This window comes from Silurus meridionalis, chromosome 2 (genome assembly GCF_014805685.1).
Source record: "Silurus meridionalis isolate SWU-2019-XX chromosome 2, ASM1480568v1, whole genome shotgun sequence".
In the NCBI taxonomy this organism is placed as follows: Eukaryota; Metazoa; Chordata; class Actinopteri; order Siluriformes; family Siluridae; genus Silurus; species Silurus meridionalis.
This window is the reverse complement of record NC_060885.1, coordinates 27,954,861-27,968,954: the sequence shown is the minus strand read 5'-3', so window position 1 is coordinate 27,968,954 and position 14,094 is coordinate 27,954,861. Positions and strand designations below refer to the sequence as shown.

General features: G+C 37.9%; 1 protein-coding gene across 1 annotated transcript; it reads left to right on the top strand.

Moving 5' to 3' along the window:
* The first annotated feature begins 3,424 nt into the window (after positions 1-3,424).
* fbln5 (fibulin 5) lies at positions 3,425-13,453 on the top strand. Its single transcript, XM_046837000.1, has 11 exons — positions 3,425-3,674; positions 3,920-3,974; positions 4,408-4,456; positions 4,689-4,976; positions 9,412-9,534; positions 9,929-10,045; positions 10,758-10,874; positions 11,162-11,284; positions 11,799-11,925; positions 12,018-12,213; positions 12,685-13,453. Exons 2-11 carry the CDS (start codon positions 3,921-3,923, stop codon positions 12,844-12,846), a joined length of 1,356 nt encoding a protein of 451 aa, XP_046692956.1. The 5' UTR covers positions 3,425-3,674; position 3,920; the 3' UTR covers positions 12,847-13,453.
* The last annotated feature ends 641 nt before the right edge of the window (positions 13,454-14,094 follow it).

Below are 14,094 nucleotides of genomic sequence, written 5' to 3'. Positions count from 1 at the left end.
TTCCCACATCACAAGCACTATCTTAAACCTTGTTGGTGTTGCTTGCACTTATTTTCGTTTGTTTGTGCACCCCTGCTCATAGTATTCTCTTTTTAATGGTTTTGATGACTATTTTCCCTTTCACTAGAATTGTCAGGATTTTATGTTCATTCTGCTATGAGAGCATTAGTGTGGTCAGGTACTTGTATTGGGATGTTTAGGAGGCTCCCGCTCATTCAAAAGGTGTTTGATGGGGTTGAGTAGGGCTGGGTTATGTGCAGGACACTTGTTTTTCCTTCAGACTTTGGAGTCTTCAGGGGCGTTGTCATCCTAAAAAAGCTTCGGGTCTTTTAGTTCCAGGGAAGGTAAAATTGTAATTCAAACTCAAGCATTCTGTACAATCAGGGATGTGCACAGCAGTGGCCCAAAACCAAAAAAACAGCCTAAAGGGGGTGGGTGCTTGTTAACACAAATTATGCACGTTTTTATAAATGAAGACTGCTCAGTCGGTATTAATTTCAGACTTTATTGTAGATGTTTTGATAGAACATTTTTACAAATTATACATAAGCTATATACTGTTTTACATTTTGATGTTTACCTGTTCCTGTTCAATTGGTATTGAAATATCTTGCTAACTTCATCTGTTATAATTCACAATTATAAATTATTTCTAAGAATGTGACTCGTTTTTACAAGTTATCACTACATGAAAAAAAAAATGCTACCAAATGACCAAATCAGCGCATCAACCACTGACTGTAATGATGATTATGCATCTACCTGTTAATGCAACGACCTTTGGGAACTGTTGTTTTCACTCTCCAGTGTGTGGGCACACAGGTTGTGAGTGATGCTGAACTCGGAGTGGATAAGCGGAGCCAGTGGATCTTTACCGGAGCGATAACGGAGCATTAACATGGGGTGGGGGGTTGGGGTTGTGTGGTTGGCGATAGGGGCGAGCCAATGAGGGCAGAGGGACAGTCACTCTAGCCACCTGGCCACCAGTTCAGGGAAAAAACATGATCATGTTTCTTAAATGTAATGAAGGTGCACATACTTTAGACTATTGTTATAATTTCTAGATTAACAGCGCATTAAAATGGATTTGTACGACAAATGTTCAGCAGATGAATGTATATGCTGGGGGAAGTGGTAGCTCAGTGGTTAAGGCTCTGGGTTACTGACCAGAGGGTCATGGTTCATGCCCCAGAATTGCCAAGCTGGGACTGATGGGCCCTTAAGCAAGGCCCTTATCTCTCTGTGCTCCAGGGTGCTCTGACCCCAGCTACCTGAATTTTACTTTGCTGTAATGTATATGTGACAAGTAAAAAGCACCAATAATTTTTTTTTTAAATGCGTGAACTTCTTGATCTGATGAAGGAGTCTCTGGTGTCAGCACTTTGTAATAATCACACTTCACCCTGACATTAATTCATTTCCCAGAACAGCAGGTGACAGTATTTTTATTCCATATTTAACTTCTTACTACTGTTTCATTTATGTCCTGACTTCACCTGAATACTATATAAACCTTTAGCTTCAAAGCACCTGAAGAATTTGATGATTTTTTTTTTTCTCCCCTCATAACCAAAATAATAAAAGACCAGTACAAAAATGGTAATCAAACATGTGTGATCCTTAAATCCTATCATGCCTAATCCCCATATCAACATTCTTGTACAGCTCCATACTCTTGTCTGTGATGGTATTGATGGGTATTCAGGACAGCCCTGTGATGTCTGAGACATTTTATCTGGCTATGAACACAACTCTACCACCTGTTTCACTCTCACTCAGTGCTGACAAGCTTCTCAGGCAAATGTTCAGATTTTAATGCACAGTGTTTTATTGGCTTTAAGTGCACATCTGGTCTGTTCGGTTGCCAGATACCATTGAGCACAGAATGAGTCAGTACTGCTGAGAAAACAAACGATGGCAGGTGGAAGTTTTGCATATCATCGCATAAAAACACAGAAATAAGGATGTTTTCTTTTTTTCAGGAGGAAAAACCTGATCAAACTTTGTTCACTTTGGTTGTAAGAATGGTCAAAAATGTAATTCTTTTCTAGACCAGTATTCTGTCTCTTTTCATTATGTCAGTTCATTTGACAATTAGTGCATTAAGGATTTCTGATACATGCAGTCAAAATAACAAAATAGACACAATTAAATATCATTAATAAATATAATATATAATAATGATAAAGATATGTGAAATTAATATTAAATGATTTATATTATACTAATAAACAATGACAAAAGACTCAACAAATTTATTAAAAGCCTTAAAAGTGATTTATCTGTTATTATCTTAAGTTTCAAAAGAGACTCTGATTCAAAGCCTTGATTCTAAATGGCATAATTGAAATGTTACATCATTGACCTTTGTCTCTGGATGATTATGCCTGGCAGTATGAGATGTTTAAAGTCTGTCCTGAGCTTCTGGAACGAGACAAGAGCACATCTGCTTCTGGGTACGAACCGTAACCGGAGCCTGCAGCCTCGGTTCACTTCTGCTAAGCCGAACAAATGAATGCCTTTTCAGTGTGACATCTTTATCTTTAATAGCAGCGGAACAGAACTTAAAGAATGAAGGGAGTTTGAGGACGGAACGATTTTATAGCTGCTATAATGTAAGTGAGAACAGGAATTCACTTGTTTCAACTAAATTAAATGGGTGAAAGGTATAATGGCTTGTTCTGTGATGATAAATTAAATTGTAACTGTTAGCAACCTGCTGTTGTATAAAAAAAATAAAACATCTGTTTTATTTTTTAATTTCTAAATAACTATATTTTTTAATATGTACCCTCCAGCTTCAGTGTCTCACTGGATTTTTTTTACTGTGCTGCCCAGCCTTTGAAGAGGAGGGGCGGTCTGTGTTTGATAGAAGCCAGCTGGAAGGTAAAACTGGGCCAAACACCATTACAAGATGTGCATGTACTCCATGCAAGTGTTTATATATTCATATTTACATACAGTACATACGTAAACAGACATTCAAGTTTCCTCAAAAGGCCCTTTTAGACATGTGGAGGTGCGTGGGTCTTTTATTTAATGTTAAATGGGTTCAATCAAGAACATTTAGGAAGAACAAACCCAACATGCTTCAGACGTTCTGCACATCGATCCTCAGTGTTGCAGCCATTGAAGATCCCAGCACAGTTTTCGATCTGATTTGTTCCTGCAAAAGTGGCCGTGTTTTACAAAGAGTCGTGCAACTTTTGGGACTATTGGTCAAACTCCAAGAAAAATAAAGCGGCCCAATAGTCATAGTTTGGTGTCGTTCCTGAGAGTAATATTTTCAACATTTTTGTTTGGGTATTTCTTGTTCAGTTGTCTTATTTATTTTTATGTCACTAGTAGGAGGATTCTGCAGGATCCTCCTCTTTACTACTGCCTGCGGTGAGCGTAAACGAAACCAGGTGCTGGAATTTGGCGCATTTTGCGCACTCAGGCCCAACAGCACTAAAACTGAGCGCAGTGTGTGTGTGCGCGTGTGTGTGGGGTGTGTGTATGCGTGTGTGAGAGTGTGTGGGAGAGGGAAAGAGAGAGAGAGAGGAAAGAGAGGTCCTCACTTTTCCCCTGCTGGGAGCACAGTGCTGTCTGTCCGTGGTGAGTGGGGACCAACCACACTGACACTAACACACTTATTCAGAGGACGTGGCTGGGAGCTCCAACACAACCGAGAGGTTAGATGGCAGAATATTCAATTTGATCCCCTGCATGTGTTTTAGTTACTTTTATTTTTCTAAATGAGTTTTGTATCGACTTTATGCTAAACATTGCACTTTTTGCTTTGTTTTCCACTATTACTTTGTGCATTGTGGATTTTTACAGTTTGTCTGTACTTTTTACTGTTTCATTATCTGTTAGTTTTAATTGATTATAAAAGCTTATGTCTATGTTGTGTTTTTTTTGTTGTTTTTTTATACAGAATGCTGACAGCTTTGGTATTTTTGCTCTGCTGCTTCCAGTCTGGGAAGAGTCAGGTAAAGCCTTCTCTATTTCCTCTGTTTGCTTTGCCTGAAAACTATCCTTTAACCACACAGCCAAATTTTGGGAGTTTCTGAACTGCTTTGTGGATTGTTTCTGGACTAAATCTTGTAAGTCTTGGCGCTTTCTGCCGATTTCTAAATTCCAAATTCCTTTGACTTTGTCTCACTTGCTTGGATTTGACTCAGCAGTCTTTCCCGAAGCAGCCATATGCATTATGCTCATCATTTTTAAAACAATTTTTTATCACCACTGTGGTCCAGTCCTGTCACAGCAGACTCTAACTGAGATAAACAAGTTGTTTAGGTCAAGATGTTTACACTCATGGGATAAATAATTAAAAGAAACACCCACGAAAAATTTTGCGATTTCAAGCTCTGTAAAATATTTGCACAACTGTGGTTGACTCATGTTGTTTGCTGTCTACAGAGGTGCACCGAGGGGTTCATGTACGACATTCGCTCCAGGCAATGCATTGGTTAGTAGGTCAAAGATCTTTCTTTGGATTCCCCCCTCCGAGCTGCATGTATTTTATATGCTATGTGTCATAATGTTCTTCTGTTCCAACCTACTCTGATGTTTCAGCCTGGTAAGGTGTGCTGGTTCAGGGAAAACTTGAAGAATAAAGGGGCAACCAGGACAAGAAAATGTTTAATTAATGCCATTCATTTAAGCAGGTAGCTTATATGATGTTTTCGTTATGTTTTCAGACGTGGACGAGTGCCGCACATTGCCTGGTGCATGCCGTGGTGACATGCGGTGTGTAAATCAGAACGGAGGTTACCTTTGCATCCCCCAGAACCTTTACTCACAGCCGTATGCCAGAGCTGAGACTGAGCCACTGTACCCTGACACCTCAGTGGGGTTTCCTGAGCAATATCCTCCTCCTATTGGGACTGGCACTGAGTCCATTCCTGGTCCAAGTTATCCCATAGTGGGCCGTTCATCTGCCCCCTGCATCCTTGGCTATGCCCTCGGAGAGGATGGCACCTGTGTTGGTAAGTAGGCCTTCCTTTTGTCTTTTGAATCGATTTTAAGATTTCTAAGATCAGGGTTTGCACAACAAAGTCTCCTGTGTTGAATTAAGAGTGTTAAATAAGTTATTTTAGTTATTGTATTATTCCTGCATTGGAATAATACAGCGTTGACTCACATGATCCACATTTGCTGACTTGTGACCTGTTGCTATAGAAAGGTTAGCATATTGGAGTTAGTGTTGTAAGAGCTGCTGTTATACAAAATAATCTTCTGACCAATCAGAAAACAGCTGTGCTATAAATAGTGTAAATAAGGAAACCCTATTCTGGTTTTATTGTGAGATTCTGGATTAATAACACATCTCTGTAGCTTGATCAGACACCAGTGTCTTTTGATCCTGCTCAGAAACATACTTCCTTTGATTTGTTTGTATCTGTGTGCATTGATGCGGTTGTGTCTGATCCTTCTTTACTCTGCATTTTGATAAAGCCGTGCTGCAGTAATTGCAAATGAGTGAGTATTTGGGAATGTGGTTTTGACGTCTCTCTGGGTTGGATCAGGCCACGCTGCGGTGTTTATTGAGTTCTTGCACCGTTTTAGTGGTTCGGGTGTCTCTCTGGATTGCAGACAGAACGGGTGTGATGAAATGCTGGCCTGTAATTTACTCATATCTGTGGCTCCTTGCTGAGACGAGCTTTTAACTTAAAGACTTTAGCAGAGATTGAATTCCACAGAACTCTCTGGAAGGCTGATCTATATCTATAACTAAAAGCCCTATATCAGTTTGCAGTTTGAAATGAGGACCTGTCGTGATGCGAGAGGGGCTATTTACAAAGTAATTACATGTTCCCTTATGGCTAATGTTTTTTTTTTCCTTTACTCTGTGGGAGATTTAAAGTGTTATTTTATGACCTGGTATTGAAATAGACCCCCTTGCTAATCTCACAGCTCAATACACACAGTTAGGGAATGAAAATAAAAGGGTTTAATCTCCCAAACTTCTAAGGTGTATTTTTGCCTCATGTCTGCAGATTACTTTGGATAGTCTCAAATGTGTTTTCAATTTGTCTGCTTTAGTCCTTTAGGGTCACTTTTAGCCGCAAAGATAAAAAAAAAAAAAAAAACCTGCATTCCCATGAAATCACTGTAATCAGTGGAAAAAGCCACCAGATATTTCGAACTTATCGAGTTTTGACACAGATAATCACCTCTTTGGGGCATTATGAAAATCTCAACCATGATAGGAGGATATTTAGGCCCTGTTTGGTATGCTTTAAAAGATCCCACACAGCTTCTGGGTGCGTCTGCCAGCGATGAGGTCACACAATGTTGAATGAGAGTTCCCATTGGCAGAAGTTGTGCAGTAATAGAAGAAATGGATTTAGAAACGTGGTTTTGGTCCAAAAATGTGCCCCGGTTAGTGTCAAGCTTGACCTCATTTATCTAACAATCATGGCCTTGTATGTACTGTAGGTGTGTATAAATGAAATGCAAAAAAAACGGGGAAAACCATTAAGCTGCTTATAACTGCTTAACATTTTGTGGTAAACAGAAATAAAAGAACAAATCATGCAAATTTTGTAAATGTTAAATGCAACAGAGATATCAAGAAGTGACAATGAGCAAAATCACTAGCTACACATACATTGTGTTTCACAATGACAAAGACAATGAAAACGAGGCAAAACTATGAGAAATGTCAACATTTATTGCAATATATTTTGTTAATCTATACAAAAGCCTCCATCTGAGTAGACTTACACTAAATTTGTACCTAGCATCAACCGCTAACCACATGGTCCATGGGTTTTGCCAGATTGTGAAACATTAACATAAAGTATACACTGACATTGCAAATCTGGCCCCAAAGTAGTGAATGCCACAAAAGTGTGTTTTTGCTGCATGTTTTCAAAAGCTGAACTGATCATAGCAAGAGTCTGTCTTTACTTAATTCTTCCTCACATTTGTTAATAATGAGGTGTGAGAGGAGCGCAGTAGGTCATTTCACATTTAATAGGCTACATTAACATTCATGTTAAGTCCATGTGTCATGATGGTGTTATTGTAATGTTTGTGATTTTGTATGTAGTGTTTCTTAATGATGCAGACATCACTCATTCATGATTCCTACCATTTCATTTCATCCAAAGTATGTTTCTCCTGTTTCTCCTATATATATATATATATATATATATATATATATATATATATATATATATATATATATATATATATATATATATATATATATATATATATATATATATATATATATATATATATATATATATACAGTACAGACCAAAAGTTTGGACACACCTTCTCATTCAAAGAGTTTTCTTTATTTTCATGACTATGAAAATTGTAGATTCACACTGAAGGCATCAAAACTGTGAATTAACACGTGGAATTATATATGGAATTATATACATAACAAAAAAGTGTGAAACAACTGAAAAATGTCATATTCTAGGTTCTTCAAAGTAGCCACCTTTTGCTTTGATTACTGCTTTGCACACTCTTGGCATTCTCTTGATGAGCTTCAAGAGGTAGTCACCTGAAATGGTCTTCCAACAGTCTTGAAGGAGTTTCCCGAGAGATGCTTGGCACTTGTTGGCCCTTTTGCCTTCACTCTGCGGTCCAGCTCACCCCTAAACCATCTCGATTGGGTTCAGGTCCGGTGACTGTGGAGGCCAGGTCATCTGGCGCAGCACCCCATCACTCTCCTTCTTAGTCAAATAGCCCTTGATGCCTTCAGTGTGACTCTACAATTTTTTTTAGAAAACTCTTTGAATGAGAAGGTGTGTCCAAACTTTTGGTCTGTACTATATATATATATATATATATATATATATATATATATATATACTGTATTTCTATAGTCACTAGATTCTCTTTCAACAAGCACCACCACCAATATTCTCTTTATCCTTTTATCCACTTATCTTACTTTATAAACAGTACTTTCATATTTAGATTGGCTTTGCGGGGACCATGTGTTGTCAGATTCTTGTTATGTTCGCCTCTTAAATGAATACACTAGACCCATTTAAATGTGTGTTAACGCTTATCTAAGCGCTGCACAATGACTCCTGCTGTCTATATTATGTCCTATTAAAACTGTATAGTCTAGCTTGAGTATACTTTGGAAACGTGTTGCTTGACTAAGCAGACCCTTATAATAGAAAAAACTATAAAGATTGCTGTATTGTTGAACAAATTCTGTTCATTCTTCCTTTACACACTAATCTTTTTTATTTTAACATCTTAATCTAAGCAAAATAAAATATGTCTGGGGAAAAATATAATTTTAGTCTCTGGCATGAATATGTTTGCTCATGTTGCCATAAATAGTAATGCACTGAACCATAGATTAAAGCCACTGACTATACATTCCCCTATGACTTCTTTTAGGTCTAGACTAGGTCCTAATCTGTGTGCACAAAATTGGCCCATATTCCCTTATCTGACCCCCTCTGCACACACACCCCCACCCCCCATGTCCGCTAGACTTCCCACTTTGTCAGAATGTCTTTGTCCATATAAGTACACAATAAATGGACATCTTTTTTATCCTTTCTATGGGACACATGCAGCCAACATGCTGAGCCCAACATCTTCTAACCCTGACTTGCTCTTAAGTGCAAGCAGGTGCTGGAACTCAGTCTGATGTCCTGGCATTGGAACCAGGTCTCTCGAACCCGTCCGTTATCAACCACCACCAGTGCCTAAACAAACATCAGAAACAATTTCACCCCTTCTTTAGATTTCTTTTTTTAAAAGAAGTGACTTCACTGTCTGAGAACCAAATATGTAGTTTCAGGTTGTTTCAGGGGTTTGTAATGCCCACATAAGGACATATATGAGAGTGTGTAGACTCCGATTTCAGTTTGTGGAGCTTATAAATACCAGCTGCGTGTGTTTAAGATATATTAATGTGTGTGGAATTGGGGTATAGACATAAAGAGGGATGTGGCCTCTGTGTTGGTACAATAGGTCTCGGAACATTCATGTACATACCCATTCTTTTTTACTGTGACTTTTAAAATAAAGGATTTCACAAACTTTTAGCTGCCAAAGACATTAACTGTTAAAGTCTATTGCAAAATGTACATTTAAATTTTGAGGATAATCCAACTATTGATGCCGTAGTGCTTTTAAATCCTGAACAGAATACGTTATTAGAGTTTTTGATGTCTGAATTAAACTCATTCATTTCAAATAACCAGTCAAATACACTAATAACTATAAAGCTGTTTTGATTTCTTCCATTGTAATAAAATCAAACTAAATAGACCCTGCCTGTGCTTCACAAAAACCTGGAGGTTCTTGGAGCTCACTTAGACATGTCCATCTTCCTATGTATATTCTTTTCTAACCATTATAGTAGCGATGCCAAGTAAATTATCAACATGTCAAGGATATACACTGAAGCTCTTTTTGTTTCTTTTTCAGACATTGATGAGTGTGAAGCACAGTCCCATCAATGTAATCCCACACAGGTGTGTATAAACACAATGGGGGGTTACTCCTGCTCCTGCACCGAGGGTTACTGGCTGGTGGCTGGACAGTGCCAGGGTAAGTGCCTGAACCTAGACAGTCAACTTTTACCAGATCATTGTGGAGGTTATTTCTGTTTCTGCAGCATTTTCTATGAAGGATGTGTGCACTGAAAGAAAAAAAAAACAAAAAAAAACTCTAAATGGACTTTGCTCTGTGGATTAGTGCCCAGATTTCTGTTTGTTTGAAGTCTCATACTTCATCTGGTGAACATTTTCACCACGCAGCACAAAACTAAACAAATAAAGATTTCCTAACAAACTAAACAAAGGAAATAGCAGTTTCCTAGAAAAAAGTATTTCATAACAAACCATTTTATAGTTTTATTAACTCTAGCACTGCCTTAATGCTACAGTATATGACATCACCTCTGTATTACTGAATTCTCGGCTTCCTCCTACCAAAACTTTAGATATTGATGAATGCCGCTACGGTTACTGCCAGCAGCTCTGTGCTAATTTGCCAGGCTCTTATTCCTGCTCCTGCAACCCGGGATTCAACCTAAATTCTGACAGCAGAACCTGTGAAGGTAGATGCACTGTCTTCTTCCTCTTGCAAATAGTCTTTTCCATTGCATTTTTTTGGGGTATTTTTGTACTTAGATAATGCTACACCCACACTTAACTCTAATCCTCTTCATCCCCTTTATTAAGATCTTTCAAGATCATCCATTTCCATACTACTCTGTCCTCTACATCTGCCTTTTCTAAATATCTAATCTAAACACCAATAACCTTTAACTAGGACATCAAACTTAATAGACTCAAGCTTAACATTAGGAGCCTTACCTTTTACTTCATTAACCTTAATGTTTACCTCAGTAACCTTATTTTTACTTTAGTGAAATTAACCTTTATCTCAGTAATTCGAACCCCTCTCTTATTAGCATTAACCAATACCTCTATAACCCTAATTTTACTTTAGTAATTCCTACCTATGTAAGTAACATTTACTTTTACATCAGTAACCTACACCTTTACCTCAATAACTCTTACGTTTACCTCAGTAACCTTTACTTCAATAAATGTAACCTTAACATTAGTAATGTAACTGCACCATAAGCCTAAACTTGACCTCAGTAAATTAAAACTTCAGTAACATTAACCTGTATGTCAGTAACTCGCCTTAACACCTATATTCATTATAATAGTAAAATGTTTTGCCTATTTAAAATGATTAAGATTTGACCTAAAATTCAACATTTTTAAACTCATCATGATTATCAAAATTTGTGTCTGCAGATATAGACGAGTGTAGGACTGAACCCTGCACTCACGGATGTCTGAACTCATACGGCTCATTCATGTGCAACTGTGACGAAGGCTTCGAGCTCGGCTCTGACGGAACTACCTGCATCGGTGAACAGAGGAGGAAGCGGTGAAAAGCAGGGCAAAGGAAGCAAAAGGAAAAAGAGGAGAATTAATAAATAATAGCAGGAAAGATGAGAGATAATAAATAAATAGATGAGAAATAATGAAAGATTTGAATGTGACAGGGCAGAAGCATGGTGAGAGATCTTAGAAAGGAAAGAGAGTTAGAGAAGGAAAGCAACTGAGTAGATCAATTGTTACAATTTGTGTGTTTGTGTGTAATTGTGTGTTTTTGTGCGAATGGGTTTCTGATGCTTTATCCTCTATTTTTTCAGATGTGGATGAATGCAGTTTCTCAGACTTCCTATGCCAGCACACATGTGTAAACACTCCTGGCTCGTTCGCGTGCACTTGTCCGCCTGGTTACTACGTCTTCGAGGATGGCCGGAGCTGTGAAGGTAAGGGATATCACTGTTATTTTACATCATGAATCAACTAAAGCTGCTGAATAAACAAATACGAATGTAAATCTTGATATTGCATTGAAGTATTGATTATAATTTTCTTAATATAAATATAAATATAAATACACAAGGAGTGTGTTAGAGAACTATGAAGTGACATTAAGTCTCTGAATAAAAAAATTTAATATTTGCCACAATGCCACTGTGTAGCAAAACATAGATACAGTAACACTCAACATGACGCTGTGACCACCATGCTTTACTTGTGGGTGGTGTTTTAGGGTGATGAGGGGACTAGTTTAATAGAACAGGAGGTGAATCCATATCTGTTCACTGATTATTTCAATATCTTTTGTTTGTATTCATATTTAATCGATGATTTTGATGCTGATACTGATGATCATGATAATACTGATATTGATGATGATGACGACGATGATGATGATAAACTATGATCAGTGTTGCCCTTGCTGACCCCTGACTAACTGTTGTGTGTTTGATTTTAAAGACCTCAATGAATGTGAGTCTGGTAACAACACGTGTACAACAGCACAAGTGTGTTTCAATTTCCAGGGAGGGTACACATGCCTGGACCCCCTCGTATGTGAACCGCCATACATAGAGCTCAGTGACAAGTGAGTCACGCAGTCTTTAAATTCACTACATAAAAATCACATTGGTCCTGTTCAAATAAAATAATCACTTAATGTCTGTCTGTCTCTCTCAGTCAGTGTATGTGTTCGGCGGAGAACCCAGCGTGCCGAGACAGGCCTTTTACTATCCTATACCGCCACATGGACCTGTCCTCTGGACGCAGTGTCCCTGCTGATATTTTTCAAATGCAGGCTACTACACGCTACCCTGGGGCTTTTTACATCTTCCAGATCAAATCTGGCAATGAGGGTCGGGAGTTTTACATGCGGGTGAGTGGAAATGGGGGTGAGCTGAGGAAATATGAGGAAAGAGAATATTTACAATGAGTATTAGGTTCTAAAAATCCTTTTTTGTAAGATATATTTACCTTAGCCAAGCATTTAATATTTATTAAGAAATCTTCTCCTGATTTATTAAACAATGCAATCTTATGGATTTAAGATGTTTGTGAAAATGTACTTTCAAAATAGTGTCTTAGTACAATAACGAAGTACAGTTACTCAGGTGTTTTACACTCCTAAATACAGTATGGTATAATTCCATAAATGTCTCTGGTACTGAGGTCCATAGTGCTGGTTTTGTGACTCTTGTGTGGCCAGTAGAGGGCGCTCTGAGCTTGTTTGAGTAATAGCACAGCTTTTCTTCTTACAGGTTTGTGTGTACCAGTGGTATAGGTCACATTTTATCAACAGCACCAGGCAATAATTTATACACGTGCTGTTTCTCTTCCATTTTAACAGCAAACCAGCAATGTCAGTGCTACGCTGGTCCTGGCTCGTCCCATCAGAGGACCGAGGACAGTTGTCCTGGACCTGGAAATGGTTACGGTCAACAATGTCATCAACTTCCGTGGCAGTTCCATCATCCGGCTCACAATATTTGTCTCTGAACATCCTTTCTGAGACTCTTCACATGACTTCTGATCTTTCCTCTGTTCCATCATGGACTTCCTGTGCCCACATTATCCATCAGGCAGCTGTGTTTGTTCATGTCGGCTAATGTTTTGCTCGTTTTTTTTTTTTTTGGTTACTGTTTTGCCATCATGAACATCCTTTTAGATCATTTTTGAAATCTGTAATAGGACTGATATTTCGCACCAAAGAAGTGTTTTATAAATTCTGCATCTTGTTATAGGAATTAAAAACGGCTGCCCCTGTTTTGTTTACTTTCACTCTCACACATCCAGTCAGAACAATATTTATGGCTTTTTCCTTTGTTTTTTGGGTCGTTCTTTTTCTTTAGGGATCATTTCCAGAAATACCACAACCGGTTTAAACTGTTCCCATCTTCTTAAACAGTTCTCCTTCCTTTTCTGCAACAGCAGCTGTCTCTGAATCATAAAAACTGTGAAAGCAAATACATGAAACTTCCAAAACGTTTGTGTGTATTTCCTCTCTCTGTCATGCCATGTGTCCTCTGGATTATCTGTTGTCTTTTGGTGTTTTTTTTTTTATTTGTATAAAATGAGAGCCTGGTCAGGTGAATAAAGATAAACATGATGACCTGAAACCATGTGGGATTTTATGTGATCCAATCAGACTTTATGTAATTCAGAATCCTGAAATCAGACCCTGATCTGTAGCTGATAAAACATATGCCTTTGCACACATTGTCCACTCTCATGTGCTCAGTAGAAGAAAAGGTTTGGGTACATTCTTATTCATTACTTTAGGGAGGGTCCCCTTTTACTGCCTCTTACAACTCACTTTGTAAGGGTCTAGATTTCTTCAAAGCTGCTTTAGATCAAGTTTGTAAAAATAAATACATTAATGAATACAAAAAAAGCTAAAATAATAATTTAAAACATATAAAACCTTTGTACATTTATAGACTTATTTTACAGCATTTATTATATTCTGAAAATTTGAAATAAAAATGAAGCTATTTGTATAGATTTTCATTTATAGTTCATTAAATTTGGCATTTAAAAGAATTATAAAAAAAAAACCATTCAAAACAGTTGATAGCATTTTTGCTATTTAAAAAGTAACTTTTTATTAATGCCCTTTAGTGTGTGTGTGTGTGTGTGTGTGTGTGTGTGTGTGTGTGTGTGTGTGTGTGTGTGTGTGTGAGAGAGAGAGAGAGAGAGAGAGAGAGAGAGAGATGTTGCTGCTGATGAATTTGACGATCATCATCAAATGATCATGATA

Excerpts from the sequence above, each read along its gene's own strand:
- fbln5 (XM_046837000.1), top strand. The coding sequence starts at position 3,921 with ATGCTGACAGCTTTGGTATTTTTGCTCTGCTGCTTCCAGTCTGGGAAG. Across the intron at positions 4,977-9,411 it reads AGAGGATGGCACCTGTGTTG|ACATTGATGAGTGTGAAGCA; the intron begins GTAAGTAGGCCT and ends TTTCTTTTTCAG. Across the intron at positions 10,875-11,161 it reads TGACGGAACTACCTGCATCG|ATGTGGATGAATGCAGTTTC; the intron begins GTGAACAGAGGA and ends CTATTTTTTCAG.